This window comes from Kogia breviceps, chromosome 5, assembly GCF_026419965.1.
Source record: "Kogia breviceps isolate mKogBre1 chromosome 5, mKogBre1 haplotype 1, whole genome shotgun sequence".
NCBI lineage: Eukaryota > Metazoa > Chordata > Mammalia > Artiodactyla > Physeteridae > Kogia > Kogia breviceps.
The window spans coordinates 69,071,218-69,086,012 of NC_081314.1; the positions used below are offsets into that span (position 1 = coordinate 69,071,218).

Consider the following 14,795-nt stretch of genomic DNA (forward strand, 5'->3'; position numbering starts at 1 on the left):
ATCGTTTAACACAAATCACTCTGCAATGCTGCTTTCCAGTCTGTCTCCACACCTGGACTGTGAGCCCTCTACACGTGTATCCAAAACACCTATACAACAGTGCCTGGTACTGTTTTCAAAAGATACATTCATTGAATGAATGAACAGAACCCCCATGGATTTCACAAACATCTGGCATCTTATCAGGCACGTATGCATGAGTATGCATAATGGTATCTGTGTAAAAAGAGGACCTTAAAAGTCTGGAATGGATGGAAGAGAAGTATTTTTTTAAAGTGATTTTTTTTGGTGTATATATTAGAGGGAAAAAGATTGTGAGAAGAGCATCAGTTGATCTGTAAGCTTGTGACTATAATAGGAGTAGGGGCTGAAAATATACATGTTAATAGTGTTCTGTGAGCTGACTTGGTGTGTGTGAGAGAAAGTACATTTGAATAAGGTTAGCTCAGCTACTATTAGACTCCACAGATCACTTTTCCTGAAGTCAGAGTAGCTTCATTACGTTCAGTTTCTGATCCCGAAACAGACTTTCTGATTCTTGGTTAACCTCCCAGCCATAGCGTCTGGGGAAAGGAGGAGGGATGAACATGATGGAGGTCTGGGGGAGTGCCTGGCTTTAAATGAACGTGTGCGGGTAACACTGGACTTCCGCTTGGTGGGCTAAATAAAGTCAAGTCTCTTAGACTTAAACTGAGCCCAAATTAATACCCCCTCTCCTCCCCACCTTTCTGAGGGTGGGGTGGGATCAAGTGGTCACTTAGATAAGGTCCAACAAAAAGGAAAGAGAAAGAATGCAAATTAACCACAGAGAAGAGGACAAGGGGGAAGGGAGAAAGGTAACTGAGCAATCCCAGGGTGGCTGTATGCCACCCGCCGGCAGGATGGTTTGACTTTGCAAATGATCTGGTTTTCTTTTCTGCTTGGTTTTTGGACCTCACAGCCTGCCTTCCCAGGTGCGCGGGCTGAGGCTGGGCTCGCGTGGGCTCCCCGCCTCTGCAGGGCCTCCCTCTGCTGCCCTCTGCCGGCAGGGAAGGCGGAGGCGGAGGCACCGCCCTCTCGGCCCTCTCGGCCCGGGACGCAAGCCGCCACCCCCTCCTCTTTGCGACGAGGGGAAGCTGAGGCCTCTGCCCCCTGCCAGCCCCTCACCCGAGAAGTCAAGGGGCTGGGTCTGGGAGCAGTTGGTTTTGAGAAAGTGGCGCGCCCCAGGACGGGGATCCAGTTAGTCAAGCGCAGACCCCCACTGCCCAAGGCGGGCGCACCACGCCCTCCCTCCTGGCCCCAGGCCCTCCCCTCTGCACATCACCCTCTGCGAGAGGACAGGCCACCAGACTGCGGCAGGTTTCTGACATTGCTTTCTTCTTGGAAATGGAAGCCCTCCTTCCGGCAACGTGGCAGGAAAAGCGCTGGGCAGCCGGGCCGAGAACATTTCGGTGAGAGCAGGTGGAGGCCTGGGACCGGTGGCCGCGCGGGCAGGGCAGGTGGGCGGTGCAGCCCCGGCTACACCCACTGGGCCCTCTTACCTGCTGTTGAATTTTTCAGGGTGTTTCTCTCTCATCACGTGGAATCTGTGTGCGATGGAAGCATCCTGAAAGGCAAAGGGGAAAGAAAGCAGATCCCTGGTTAGTGATCCTGACCCCCGCATAATGTGGAAGGAAGGGAAGCGAGCACACGCTCTCACCGAAATCCCCCAGATCTCACAGGGGAGACCAGGGAGGCCCCCACAGAGGCTGGACACCAGGTCCAAGGTTAGGGGCCAGTGAGTGCCCCCCATTCTGTTAGAGTCTGTAATGTTCACTCTACCCGCCCGGATTCAGGGAGAGCGAAAGGGGACGCGGCTGCCCTTTGGGGGCAGGGAGCGTGTCTGGGTCTGTGAGCAGCGAGAACGCAGAAGCCCACGTGGGGCTGAGTGTGTGTTTAGAAATGCCTCACCCTATTCACTTTTTAAAAAAACACTTTGTATTCTGGAATATTCATAAGAAGCTGCAAAAATAGTACCGAGAGTCCCTGTGTCCCTTTCACCCAGCTCCCCCCAGTGATAACATCTTACATAACTCTCTAAACCAGAAAACTGATGTTGGTAGATGCTGTTATATATTAACTCTTAATCATCCATATCAGTAGACAGAATTGGTAGCATTGGATAACAGGCTTAGCAGATAATCAAAAATATATTTAAACTTCTGGCTTCTGCCTCTTGATCACTCCAGGGAAACAACTCTCCCCAAGGTCAGTAAGAGTCTCATTATCACATTCTGCGGACACTTTGCTCTCCTCCTATTAGCACATTCCTTTGCTGCACTTTGGCCACCTGCTCCTCAGAACTCACAGTTAGGATAGTTCTCATGTCACCATGCTTCCGGGCTCTCCATGCTCGGAGCAGAACTTCACAGCCCTGAGCCCGTTCTGCAGCCTACACTCCATGCCACGGGCCATCTCAAGTTCTCATAGTTGTTACTAGCGTGTAGCTGCTGATGTCTCCACAGTGTATCGCTCTAGAACCAAACCTGAATTTCAGTCCTAAAACTGAACTCATCTTTCTTCCTCAAATTTGGTCCTCCGCCCTTGTTAATGGGCTCCTTTTCCAGCAAAAGAATGTGCTACGCCCCACCTTCACCGCTCAGGCTTCCCCCCACCACATCTGGGCGGGGGCAGGTGGTGGGTTTTAGAAATAAACAGGCTAATTGAGCTAGGAATGGTGTGTGTGGGGGAGGGTGGGAGGGGGGTGGGGGGTGTGGCGACAGAACAAGGGAGCTGATTCAGATTTGTGCAGGGAAAAAAAGATACAGAAACTCATTTACTGGACTGTGTAGCTAAAAGAAAACTCAAATTCCACACTGATTTTCAGCTAGTGCATATTAATTCCTTTTCTTGATATGGAAATTAGACAAAAGAAAATTTCTGAAAAAAAAATTTTTTTTAACATCAGGAGGTGTAGCTCAGTGAAGAAGCTTATTTTGAGCATGTGCTGTGTGTGGGGAGTAAAATACTGGCTAAGGGTGGGGACAGAAAATCCAGAAGCAAGTTGGGGGCAAAGAGGAGCTTTTGTAATATTTACACTTGGCAGAGAAGTAAACCCAGCTAGCAGCCCCTGTTGAAAGGCGGACAGGGCAAGTCAAGGATATGGGCTTATTTTATGGTTGCACTGTTTGCTGAAACAATGTACTGGGAATTTAACATTTAAGCTCTAGTTATTGATTTCTTTGTTAGTTTTTTGTTTAAGACACATCAAGAGATTGCAGTTTAGGCACCCCTGTGGACAACGGTGGGAGAGGTACAACACCCTGCGGGGGCCTCTGTCCTCTGGGCCTATCCAGCCTGCACAGCTTCTCCAGGAAGGAGCGCTTCATGCCCCCAGTTCCCTCCTCTGAGCAAGTTTCGTGAACATTCTGAATAAGCTTCATGTGACATCTGTCAAATGCTTCTTTAGAATTCAAGAAAACATTCCATCTACTTGTGTTCTTTTGAAGCACTAATTTTCTTCTGTCAGGAAAAAAGAAAGAAAGAAGAAAGCAATCACATGTTGCCTGGCACGATTTGTACTTCACTATCCCCTGCCCCCAACCCTGTTATGACTGGCTCCTGGTTTTTTAATTCCCTGGGATATGTGCACAGGCCCCTGCCCTCTGTGTAGTTCCGATTATCCTTGTTTTTTTTCTCTTTCATAACTAGGTTTTGCAAAGCTTCTTTTCACAAAGACCAGCCTTTACAATATTACTAGTTAAGCATGTGGTTCCTAATTTGACAGTGTAATCCCGGGGTAAATACACAAAGTGGTTAGAGGGAGTTGAGCAGGTCCTTTGCTGTTCAGTTTTGAAAAGGCAATGCTGGTAAAGACTCTGACCATGGTTCTCTACCTGGGGATTAAAAAGAGAGGCAAGGGCTTCCCTGGTGGCGCAGTGGTTGAGAGTCCACCTGCCAATGCAGGGGACCCGGGTTTGTGCCCCGGTCTGGAAAGATCCCACATGCCGCGGAGCGGCTGGGCCCGTGAGCCATGGCTGTTGAGCCTGCGTGTCCGGAGCCTGTGCTCCGCAACGGGAGAGGCCACAACAGTGAGAGGCCGCGTACCGCAAAAAAAAAAAAAAAAAAAAAAAAAGAGGCAAGATTCACCTCCATCCTCTTCTGAGCTTCTCTGTGCCAGGCACTGAGCTGGCTGTACTTACATTCAGTAGTGGCTTCATTTAAATTTTAGAAACCAGTGCTACCATGGTTCCAACCCTTTCTTGTAATAATTCCAGCAAAATGAGACTTCTGTTCAGACGGTGGGGGTAGAGGTGGGAATTGCACACCCATTTCTGGTGGCCTCATTCTCCAGGGTCCTTTCTATGATGTGTGGGGTGAAAAGGAGATAAAAGCAGTATGGACACATGGGTACTCTTTCCTGAACTAAAATTCCCAAGTGCAGAGTTGGACAAAAGATTCTTGTGCCCCTTCCAAATATAAGCAGTAGTCATTTGGACTCTGAGCTATTTGGATGTCTAGGCCAGTCCCGTCCAATAGAAATAAATTTAAAAAATTTTAGTAGCCACATTAAAAAAGTGAAAAGAAACAGATGGAATTAATTTTAATAATACATTTCAATTAACAAATATTATCACTATAACATGTAGTTAATCTAAAAATAATTGAGATTTTTTTTTTTTTTTTTTTTGCGGTATGCGGGCCTCTCACTGTTGTGGCCTCTCCCGTTGCGGAGCACAGGCTCCGGACGCGCAGGCCTAGCGGCCATGGCTCACAGGCTTAGTTGCTCCGCGGCATGTGGGATCTTCCCGGACCAGGGCACGAACCCGTGTCTCCTACATCGGCAGGTGGATTCTCAACCACTGCGCCACCAGGGAAGCCCTAATTGAGATATTTAAAATTCTTTCATACTACATTTTTGAAATTTGATGTGTATTTTATACTTATAGCGTCTCTCAACTTAGAGTAACCCCATGTCAGGTACACAACAGCCACATGTGGCTAATGTCTGCCATATTGGACAATGTAGGTCTAAGTGACTTTGGCAATCTGTGGAGATTAAAAAAAAAACCAGAAAGGAGACAATAAGACAGACTATTTGGAATTTGGCTTGTTCTGAAAAATAACAGCAGATTGGGGAATGAAAAAGAGTGTAGACCCCTTGTCCAAGACACCTCTCATTGGGTCCCATTGTTCAAGTACCTTCCTGGCTCTCATAGGTGACAGACAAGAACCTGAGGCTGAAGGAATTTAAAAGGCTGCAGGGAAATGATGACTTTCTGATGAATTCCCTAATGGGTCTACCATCGTGGAAACTTAGCTGGTAAAGTCTAATAAGTACAGAATGTAAGGTAGAAGATGATGTGTGGGTTAGTGTAATGACTGTGGCCTCTCCTTGGCTCCTGGGTTCCCCTAGCATCAGAAATAGATTTCATTGACTCAAGGGATTAGCTGTTTACTCATCCTGTTAAGGCTCAGTGAAAGTAGAGCCTTTGAGGTGTTCAGAATTACACATAACCACAGGAGTTATTCTGTAGTCCCAAACTTCCTGTCACTGATACCTGGCCATCCTGACATTTCTGCAAATCCAAAAATAAAGAGCAGGGATGAGGAGGCCAGAGAAGTCAGAGGAAGTAGCGTCTTGAATGACTGTGTTTAAAATCTCCTGCCAATGGGTGTTATGAGGTCTCAGGGCTGAGAAGGCCAACAATCTCAGCTCTTCATTGGTGGGGAGCTGGCGTGTCTTGTCGGTGATGGGAATGTGGTGACAGTGAGGCCCTTGTCACTCTCTCATTAGGGTAGGAGTCTGCCCTGCTTATCCCTCCATCTATTAAATGGGTTCTATTGGCACCAAGAGGAGTGAGTGAACTCATCAGGGTGAATTCTTTACCACCTAGGGACACCATGGAAGCAGTCATTGTCACCACCTTTACAAGTGCAGGGCAGCAGACATTTGATATCAGTAAGATATTCCAGGTCCTCCAAAAGAGGCGAAGACTGCAGCTCTCTTTGCCAAAGGAGTCCGACTCTAATCATCTTAAGGAAGTAAAACTGGGGGTTGGTTTACATACTACTTCTCCTCTTACAAAGTTTGGGAAGTCAAACAGGGAGCAAGAGCTTCTGCAAATGTCAGCCCCAGATTCTCTTAGGGTTACATGTTGGCTACTTGTTTTCTCAAGAATTTCCCTTTCCAGCTTTTAAAGAGTGAGCACACAAACCCTGCAAGCATTTTATTGAGACAAGGCTAAGGGTACACCAGTGAGATAAAAACAATCCTGGTTCTTCACTGCTTTTCAATAAAATATTAAACATGCACAAGCTAAAGGTATATGAAAAAAACCAGAAAGATTTTGTGAATTTCTTCATAATTTGAAAGATGAACCGATTGGATTATTATAGGTCAGCCCAGGGCAAATAAATATCTTGACCGCTGAAAGAAATGGAGAATCTGTTCCTATGCATTTCCCCCCCACCCTTTTTTTTTTTTTTTTTTTTTTCTGCCGAACCGCGCAGCATGCGGGATCTTAGTTCCCTGACCAGGGATAGAACCTGAGCCCCCTGAAGTGGAAGCGTGGAGTCTTAATCACTGGACTGCCAGGGAAGAGTCCCTCTATGCATTTCCTTGGGGGACAATTAGTTTGTATTCTTTCCTTCTTTTCCTCCCTCCCCCCTCCCATCCCCCCACCCACTTCCATATTATTTGTAAGAATGAATTAAAACCATGCTCAGTTTTGGCTTTGGGGATTAGGGCTTGGTTATCTAGTTGAGGGGAAGTTGTATCTTCCTTTTCGGCTTGGTCATCCATTTGGTCAGCAATACTAAGTGAATGTCATTTTTTGCATATGGCGCTTGGCACAGATGGACAGGGAGGCCTTAGTTTTTTCTGGCAGCCAGAGCTGGGCATATTAAGAAAAAGAAGACTTGGGGCTGAGGACTCTGAAGGCAGCCGTGGGTGTAACCTGCCATCTAGAAGCTCCCAGGCAGATCACCCAGTCTTGCGGCTCAGCTTTCACTTCTGGCCCATGGCTTACAGGTGCTGCTTTCCCCTCCTTTCTATCTTTTCTCTCTGTCATCTACTTCAGATCTGGGTTCTGCTCCTGTGAAGAACCACTTCCTTTGACCATCCTTCTCTGTTCTAATGTGTTGTCTTCACTCACGGAGGACTTGATAGGGACTGTCTGCATCAGAATTATCTCAGGGGCTTGTTAAAAATGCAAATTCCCAGACCTTGCCCGGACCAACTGAATCAATATGAATCAGGATCTGTCACAGGGGTGGAATCTGCATTTCTGACAAAGGGCACAGGTGGGGTATAGGCGAGCCACCACGCACTAAATTTTAAGGCCCACCTCCCCACCTAATGCTGCTGCATTCGGCAGCATGGAGATGGAGGGCTGTGCAGAGGCTGCATGGCTCAGGGTCCATAGCTAGGTGGGCTCTGGAACTTGATTTTAGTGATTCCCAGCTCTATCGCTCACCAGCTTGGACTGGTCTCTATCTTTCTAAGCTACAGATCCTTCTTACAAAATGTAAAAGGGCAAGGGCTATACCCACCAATAGGGACACTGTGCCTGGTGTTCATTAGGTACTCAGTACATGTCAGCAAGTTATCCTCTGGTTTAGGAAAAAGGACACGAGTTTCTGTCACACTGTAAAGATGGAAAGCCCGTGCTCCAGAAGTCCTCTGACACCCCCGAACACCAGACCTGTCAGGCAAGTCAGATTTGCAGAAGCTGAAGACTGCGTGAAGTGGAGCCGGAGCAGGTGGTCCCAAAGTAGAGGGGCTTTTGAGTCAAGAAGAGGAGGAAGAGGTCTGCCTAGGTCACTGGGGGAGGAGCTGGAGGGTGCTAGGGAAAGACGTCTCCCCCCATGAGGGCAGGGGAGCTGGGGAGATAAACCATATCAGGACAGCAGAGACCCCCTGAATATGTTTCTCATCCAGCGCCCCCATCCTCTCACAGCCTGATCACAGGTCCAGCAATGCCTCTCTCTTCTGTTTTAGTAATCGAAAAAGAGGGCGGCATTAGGAGTCAGAAAATGAAGGCAAATCCCTTAGTCTAATCCTCTATTTCCTCACTTACAGAACGGAGGTAGTACTGCCCTCCAGTGTAATCATAAGAATCAAAATATCTGTGAATACGGTAAATTTTATATCCCGTAAATATAAGGTATTATTATTATTCCTTTTCTCTTTCACGGTTCTCCTTTTAGTTTTCTTATTAAAAAACAAAACGCTTTCCTTAACCCTGCTCTTCCCTCAAGCTACCTATCATTTCTCTTTTTCTTTCCTTTTTTTAAACCACCAGCATTTGCAAAAGAGGCACAGGTGATGATTGAGATGATCACACGATCTTGGTCTGGAGGGGCTTATGTGCATATGAAACCAGGCAGCATAATTCCCAAGACAGGGAAGCAGAGAGGAAGGAACCTGGCTTCGGAGCAAGGCATAGTGTGTGTGCGCTTCCTCGCCCGGTGTCCTGAGGCTTCATCTGTAACACGCGGATGGTGGGGACAATTATTCCTGCAGGATTGCTGTGAGGACTAAAGTCTAGCACCATGGAGAGCACACAGTAGGTGCTCAATAAATGCTAGTATCTTTTTTTTTTTTTTTTTTTTTTTTTTTTTTTTTTTTTGCAGTACGCGGGCCTCTCACTGTTGTGGCCTCTCCCGTTGCAGAGCACAGGCTCCGGATGCGCAGGCCTAGCGGCCATGGCTCACGGGCTTAGTTGCTCCGCGGCATGTGGGATCTTCCCGGACCAGGGCACGAACCTGTGTCTCCTGCATTGGCAGGCGGATTCTCAACCACTGCGCCACCAGGGAAGCCCAATGCTAGTATCTTTGTTGCACCTTCCTCCCAAACCCCAGTTCTATTTATGGAAATGATCGATAACTTTTCTCCCCAGTGCTGTCCCCAACAGTTTGGGAAGTAGTGTCCACCCCATGCACTTTGGACCAGAAGCTGAGTTCAACAAAACAAACCAACTGAGCTGCGCTACATGTGATGGGAGCTAGGGGAGAAAGAGGAACGTGGTGCTGTCCTTCTACCGTGTGTGCGTCTGTGTGTGTCTGTGTATGGGTGCGTGCGTGTGTGTTTCAGGAGGGCTGAGACAGGCACATTAAAACAATCCCTTCAGTCTAAGGCTGTGGGAGCACCCGGGGGACACAGAGCTCAGCCTGAGGGGTCAGCCAGGAGGAGATGCCCCAGAGGCTTATGAGCACTTGGACTGCGGGGAGTGGGGCTGGCATGAGGGCAGAGAACAGGAGAGATGGAATTCTGAGAGCTAAGCCAGTAGGGCCAGCTTGAGACAACATCTTCCCTGGAGGATCAGAATTTCCAATTCTGGAAGCTCACCTGAGAGTCTCCTTCTGACCTCAGCCGTTGGCTATTTCTTGGTGTCACCTTCCTTTAACTACTTCAGATTATCCAAAGAGTAAATAGGTCTTTCGAAAAATGTGCTGTCTTTTGAATGATAGGGGCAGGAGCTTCCTCCATAATCATGGGCGGGGCTTGGTGCGATAAGGATGTCCATGCCCAGGCCAGATGCAAGGATGCCTGGACCTGAGTTGAGGCTGGGGGCAGCCGGGATAGGTAAAGAATAGGGACTCAGAGGGAACAGTGAAGGACTAGAACCCTTCCTGCCCACGCGGGCACTTGTCTCCCATTCAGAAAAGCCATCCCTGGCCAACTCACCACGCCGATGGAGAAGTAGTTGTTCATGATGTTGTATGGGACCTGGTCCCCATTCTCCACCTCCTCTCTGGGGATGACTTCCAGATGCCAGCGGTCCAGCATCACCAAGGGGCTCTGCTCAATGTCCTTCAGGATTTTTGTCAGGCTGCCCCCTTCATAACCTGTGGAGCACAGCACTGCATTTACCCCCAGAGCAGAAAGGCTAAGTTGTTGCTGATGCAGCAGTCAGGGCAAGGAACCCCTTGGGCATCTGGGGCCAGGAGACTCCCCAGTGTGTCTGTGGGCCAGAGCCACTCAGGTTCCCTGGGCCACAGAGAAGGAGAGGACAATATGGAGTATTAGAAAGAAGCTGGGGTGATCTGGAGGCCAGAGTAACAGGGGTAGGGCTAGGTGCTGGCCAAAGACGGGCAGGCCTGTGTAGCTGAAGTGAGCCCTGGGGAATTGGTGGGCTGGATGGTTGGGAAGCTGCACATGGGAGAACTAAGGATCTGTTCCAGGACTGTGTCATGACGGAGGTGGACAGCACCGTAGGCAGAATTTTAAGATGGTCCCCACATTTCTTGTCCCCCGGGACCTGTGGATAAGATGGGGTAGTCATGGTCATGATTTGGTATATTACATGGCACAGCTGACTTCAAGAAAGTGAAATTATCCTGAGTGGATCTGACCTAATCAGGTGCGTCCTTAGAAAGACTGGGCTTTCCCTTAAGAAATAGATTTGAAGCTTGAGAGGGATTGGAAGTAAGGGGGATTCTCTTCTGCCAGCTTTGAAGATGGAGGGATCCATCGGGCAAGGAACACGGGAGGCCTCTAGGATCTAAGAGTGGTCCCAGCTGACAAGCAGCAAGGAGACAGGGACCTCAGTTCTACAACCACAAAGAACTGAATTTGGCCAACAACCTGAATGAGTTTAGAAATAAATTCTTCCCCCAGAGTCTTCAGAGAGGAGCACAGCCTGTTCACTGCCCTGATTCTACCCTGTGAGGCCCTGAGAAGAAGACCCAGTCACGCTGTTCCAGGACTTCTGACCTACAGGACTGTGAGCTGATAAATGGCTGTTTTAAGCCTCTATGTTTATAATCATTTGTTACTATTACATAGTAGCAATAGAAAATTAATGTATGGCACAGGGAGATCAGCTAGGTGCTTTGTGACCACCTAGAGGGGTGGGATAAGGAGGGTGGGAGGGAGGGAGACGCAAGAGGGAAGAGATATGGGGACATATGTATATGTATAACAGATTCACTTTGTTGTAAAGCAGAAACGAACACACCATTGTAAAGCAATTATACTCCAATAAAGATGTTAAAAAAAGAAAAAAGAAAATTAATGTAGCAAGTGAACTGTTAAGTGAGTAGTGAGAGAGACAATCTTTTCTTTCAAACAACACTTCCATGTTCCTGCTTACCTCTGGGACAACCTTGAAGAGTATTTTCAAGTTGTTAGGGCTCTAGTCTGCTCCTTAGGGGATGCCTCACGAGACAGCAATGATACCAACAAGGTAGCTGAGGGCCTTGATGCTATCTGGGAGCACAAGGCTGTGTGAAATTTGTGCCTCGCTATGCTGCCTAGATGCCCAGAGCGTGGGGTTACAAGTCAGCCTGTCCCCTCTTGAACAGAGGGTCCTTCCCTGGCCCAGTGTGTGGTTGAGGACCCTGGGAACTCTTCCCATACCTGCCAACTTCCTTCTAGGGCTGACTCCTGCTTGCTCTGCCCCTGCCCTCCAAGCATGCACACTGACCGCTGCCGGCCTGGTCTTGGATCACTCTTGGAATTGATCCGCCATGTGGAGTCTCACCCCACTTCTGCCTGCCAGATTGATCTGTCTGCTCCATGTGCTGGCCTGAACCTCTCCACTCTCTGGAGCACGCCCAGCTCCACAGGGGCTGTTGCAGTTTGCACAGTTCTCCTTAGCTCCTGCCCATCGCCCTATAAGCTGGCTACCATGCTGAGTTCCCCCCTTAGGTGAGTTTCAAAATGAGGGCCCCTGGCCATGGGGCCCTAAGATGATCTGGATGCCCCTAGTAGCTGGCAAAGTGGCTTTTCGCTCTGCATTCTGAATCCTAATTCAGAAGATCAATAATTTGGAGAGGGGGAATTTCATGCAGAAAAATCCCTAAGTGAGCCCCTACTGGGATGAACCCTGGAGGGGAGACAAAGGAGATTCTACCCTAAAGTTGACTTGTTCTGCTGGGGGAGGCAGACTCAAAGCTGAGTTTCAGGCTGAAAGTAAATCTAGTGAGGGGTAGACACAGGCCTCGGCATGGAATGGAGGTTAAGGAAAAAGTATGGAGTAGAGATGATCCCAGAGTTGAGTATTACTCCGTGGATGATCCCTAAGAGGGAAGTTAAGCCTAGCTCTGCAGAGCCTCCCTGTAGATTGGAGCACTTGTTTCCAGGGTAGTGCCTCTCCCACGCAGACTCACCCCCTCCCCAGCGGAGACAGCGGGCCAGGTCATTTCCCGTTCCAAGAGGCAGGACAGCCACAGGTGGATGCTTTGCGAAGTTGGCCTTATCTGCAACCCATGAAGAGGAAGAGAGAACCATATGCCATGTGATTATAGAAGGCTCAAGTTGTCCAGTATCCCTGATCTAATGCTTGAAGCTCTCCATAGCATTCTTTGTTTGAATTCTTCTCCTGATGGGGAACTCACTACTTCCTAAAGCCATCTTTTCCATCTGCAGTGTGTTAACCACTGCAAAGGAATCTTTCAAATTGAGTTAAATCTGTTTCCCTGTAACTTTCACCTGTTTATCCTCATTTCATCCTAATTCTTTCCTTTGGGGTGAAAAACATTAGTTTGCACAGTTTTAATCTTTAATGATAAATAGCATTTATCCCATTTATCCCTCAGGCAGACCCTGCAAGGTATTATCATTCTCATGGACGAAGAAATGGAGGTTCACAGAGGGACAGTCATTCCACAGCCAGGATCCAAACCCAGATCTCTGTGGCTCCAAGTCCATGCTCCTCCTTTCTTCAGAGGCCAGGCAGGTGCACAAATAGTAAAACAGGTGGGTCTGAGATATCAGAAAATGGTGGGGCACTTGGAAAACTGAAGATGCCTCGCCTCAAGTCATTCAGGCTCAGAAGCTTAAAAATAACATTGTGTCTAATAAGCAAAACCCCCAGGTGTTATTTGGCACCTGGGTACCAGTTTGCCACTTCCACCACCTCCCAGACTTGCAAACACACCGATTCCTAATCCTATCTCCCATGATGGTTGTAAAGGAGCATCAGACTGAACTGTTAGAGAAAGCATATCAGAACATGTATGTTTTAATCTGGCTCTAGGTCTACAGCAGCATGTTGGCTGAGCTGGGAAAGTTGAAGGAAGCCAGACACCCACTGGGCTCCGGAGGACACCACTTACATAAACCTCAGTGCACCAGGTGCCGGGGGAGGATGTGAGGGATGTGATTGGGAAGTATGGCTGCGGGTTGAGTGGGGAGTGATGCAAGAATCAGCATCCTGCGTGAAGCTCATGCTAGGGCTGCCCCAGCAGAACAGGTGTTCACAGATGTCCCAGGCAGTCAGACTCATGCCGGAAGTGGCTGGGCTTAGGCAAGACTCAGGGCTGAGATTACCACTAAGAGGGCTGAGATGGAGTAAATCAGTGGACTCTCTCATTTTCCCAGAACACACAGTCCACATTTATGCCTCCCCGCCTTTGCATGTGCTCTTCCCTTTGCCTGGAAGGCCCTTGTTTGCTTAGGTCTGAGCCTTCTTCTGTGGTTCCCATCCCAGCAGATCAACCATCCTCACAGTGTTGAGGCTAGAAACCTGGATGTCACTCTAGATTTTTCCTTCATACACCAATTTCTATATGCTGTCCCACATCCATTTACACATCAATTTCTATATGCTGTCCCCTTAATAGCTCTCCAAGCAATCTCTCCTCTCCATCCCGTGGTGATGGCTGAGCTCTGGTACGGTATGATTCCTTCCCACTGCTGTTGCTGCAGCAGCCTCCTCTCTGCCTTCTCAGCCTCCAGTTCCACCTCATGGTGTGTTCTCCACACTTCCACCCGGGCAGGAAATCCCTGAACCATGAGTCTGATCACAGTAGTCTACTGCTTTCCCTTCTGCCATGGCTCCCACTACCCCTGAGCACGCAGCGAAGCCCTTCCTGGCTCTGTCTTTCTCTCTAGCCTCATCCTTCTCACGTCCTGCCTCCCACTCGACACGTCAACCTTGCTGAAGTGCTTTCAGGGCCTTAAATCACAAGCTCTCGGTTGCTCAGCACAGAGCCCTCCCTGGTTGCCCTAGTCTGGACCTGGTGCCTCTCCAGAGTGTTTCTTTAGTACCAGGGGTGAGCTCATCATACTGTCTTGTAACTGACTACTTGTTTGTTCCCCAAATGTCCTGTAACCTCGCTGGGGGAACTATATCTCATTCACCATAGTATCTCCACACATATTTACTGAAGGTCTAGGTGCCATGTTAGGTGCTCTGTCTCTAATAGCAGGCAAAAAAGCCATGGCTCTGGCTCTCATAGTACCTACGGTTGAGAGGGAGAGACAGCTATTAACAAGGTCTTCACAGAAATGATGCATAATTTCAGATTCATACTGTGAAGGAAAGGAGTGTGGTCCTGTAATGAGTTACCAGGGAAGGCTTCCCTGAGGAAGCCACACTTTGGCTGAAACCTGAAGTAGAAGCTGACCAAGCAAAGGCCAGGGGAGCAGAACAGACAGGCCCTGTGGTAGAAGGGACACTGGTACCTTCAAGGGTCTGAGAGAGGGACTGGGTGTCTGGGTCTAGAGGGAGAGGATGGCGGTAGGAAATGAGGCAGGGTGGGCAGCTGCTAGACCACTTAGGGCCCTGTGGAGCATCTGAAGAGTTTTTATCTTTATCTAAGAATCCTGGGAAGCCACTGATGTGCTTTGCACACATCACAACCCCACTGACATTCAGGAATGACCACTCTGGCTGTAGCAGGACAGCACATCAGAGAGGGGACCAAAATGGGGCAGCGGAGACCACAGAACAAGGGCTTCAACCTCTCTTGAATGAATGAATGAAAACTGTGCAGTTACTCCTTTTACCCTTGTTTTTTAATCTTTGGGCTACTAACCTGTGAAAAAGCAGATTACCTCACATGACCTTTCTGTTCTAGGCAGCATATACCACCTGTGTCCTCTG

General features: G+C 48.5%; 1 protein-coding gene across 8 annotated transcripts in view; it reads right to left on the bottom strand.

Annotated features, from left to right (window-relative positions):
* Positions 1-14,795, bottom strand: part of DGKG (diacylglycerol kinase gamma) — a 216,003-nt gene that overhangs the window by 94,188 nt on the left and 107,020 nt on the right. For all 8 annotated transcript variants that reach the window (XM_067034176.1, XM_059063714.2, XM_067034174.1 and 5 more), the window contains 3 exons: positions 12,076-12,165; positions 9,650-9,810; positions 1,521-1,585 (listed from right to left, as the gene is read on the bottom strand). In XM_067034176.1, the coding sequence (XP_066890277.1) occupies positions 1,521-1,585; positions 9,650-9,810; positions 12,076-12,165 (316 nt within the window). The remainder of the gene's footprint in view (positions 1-1,520; positions 1,586-9,649; positions 9,811-12,075; positions 12,166-14,795) is intronic.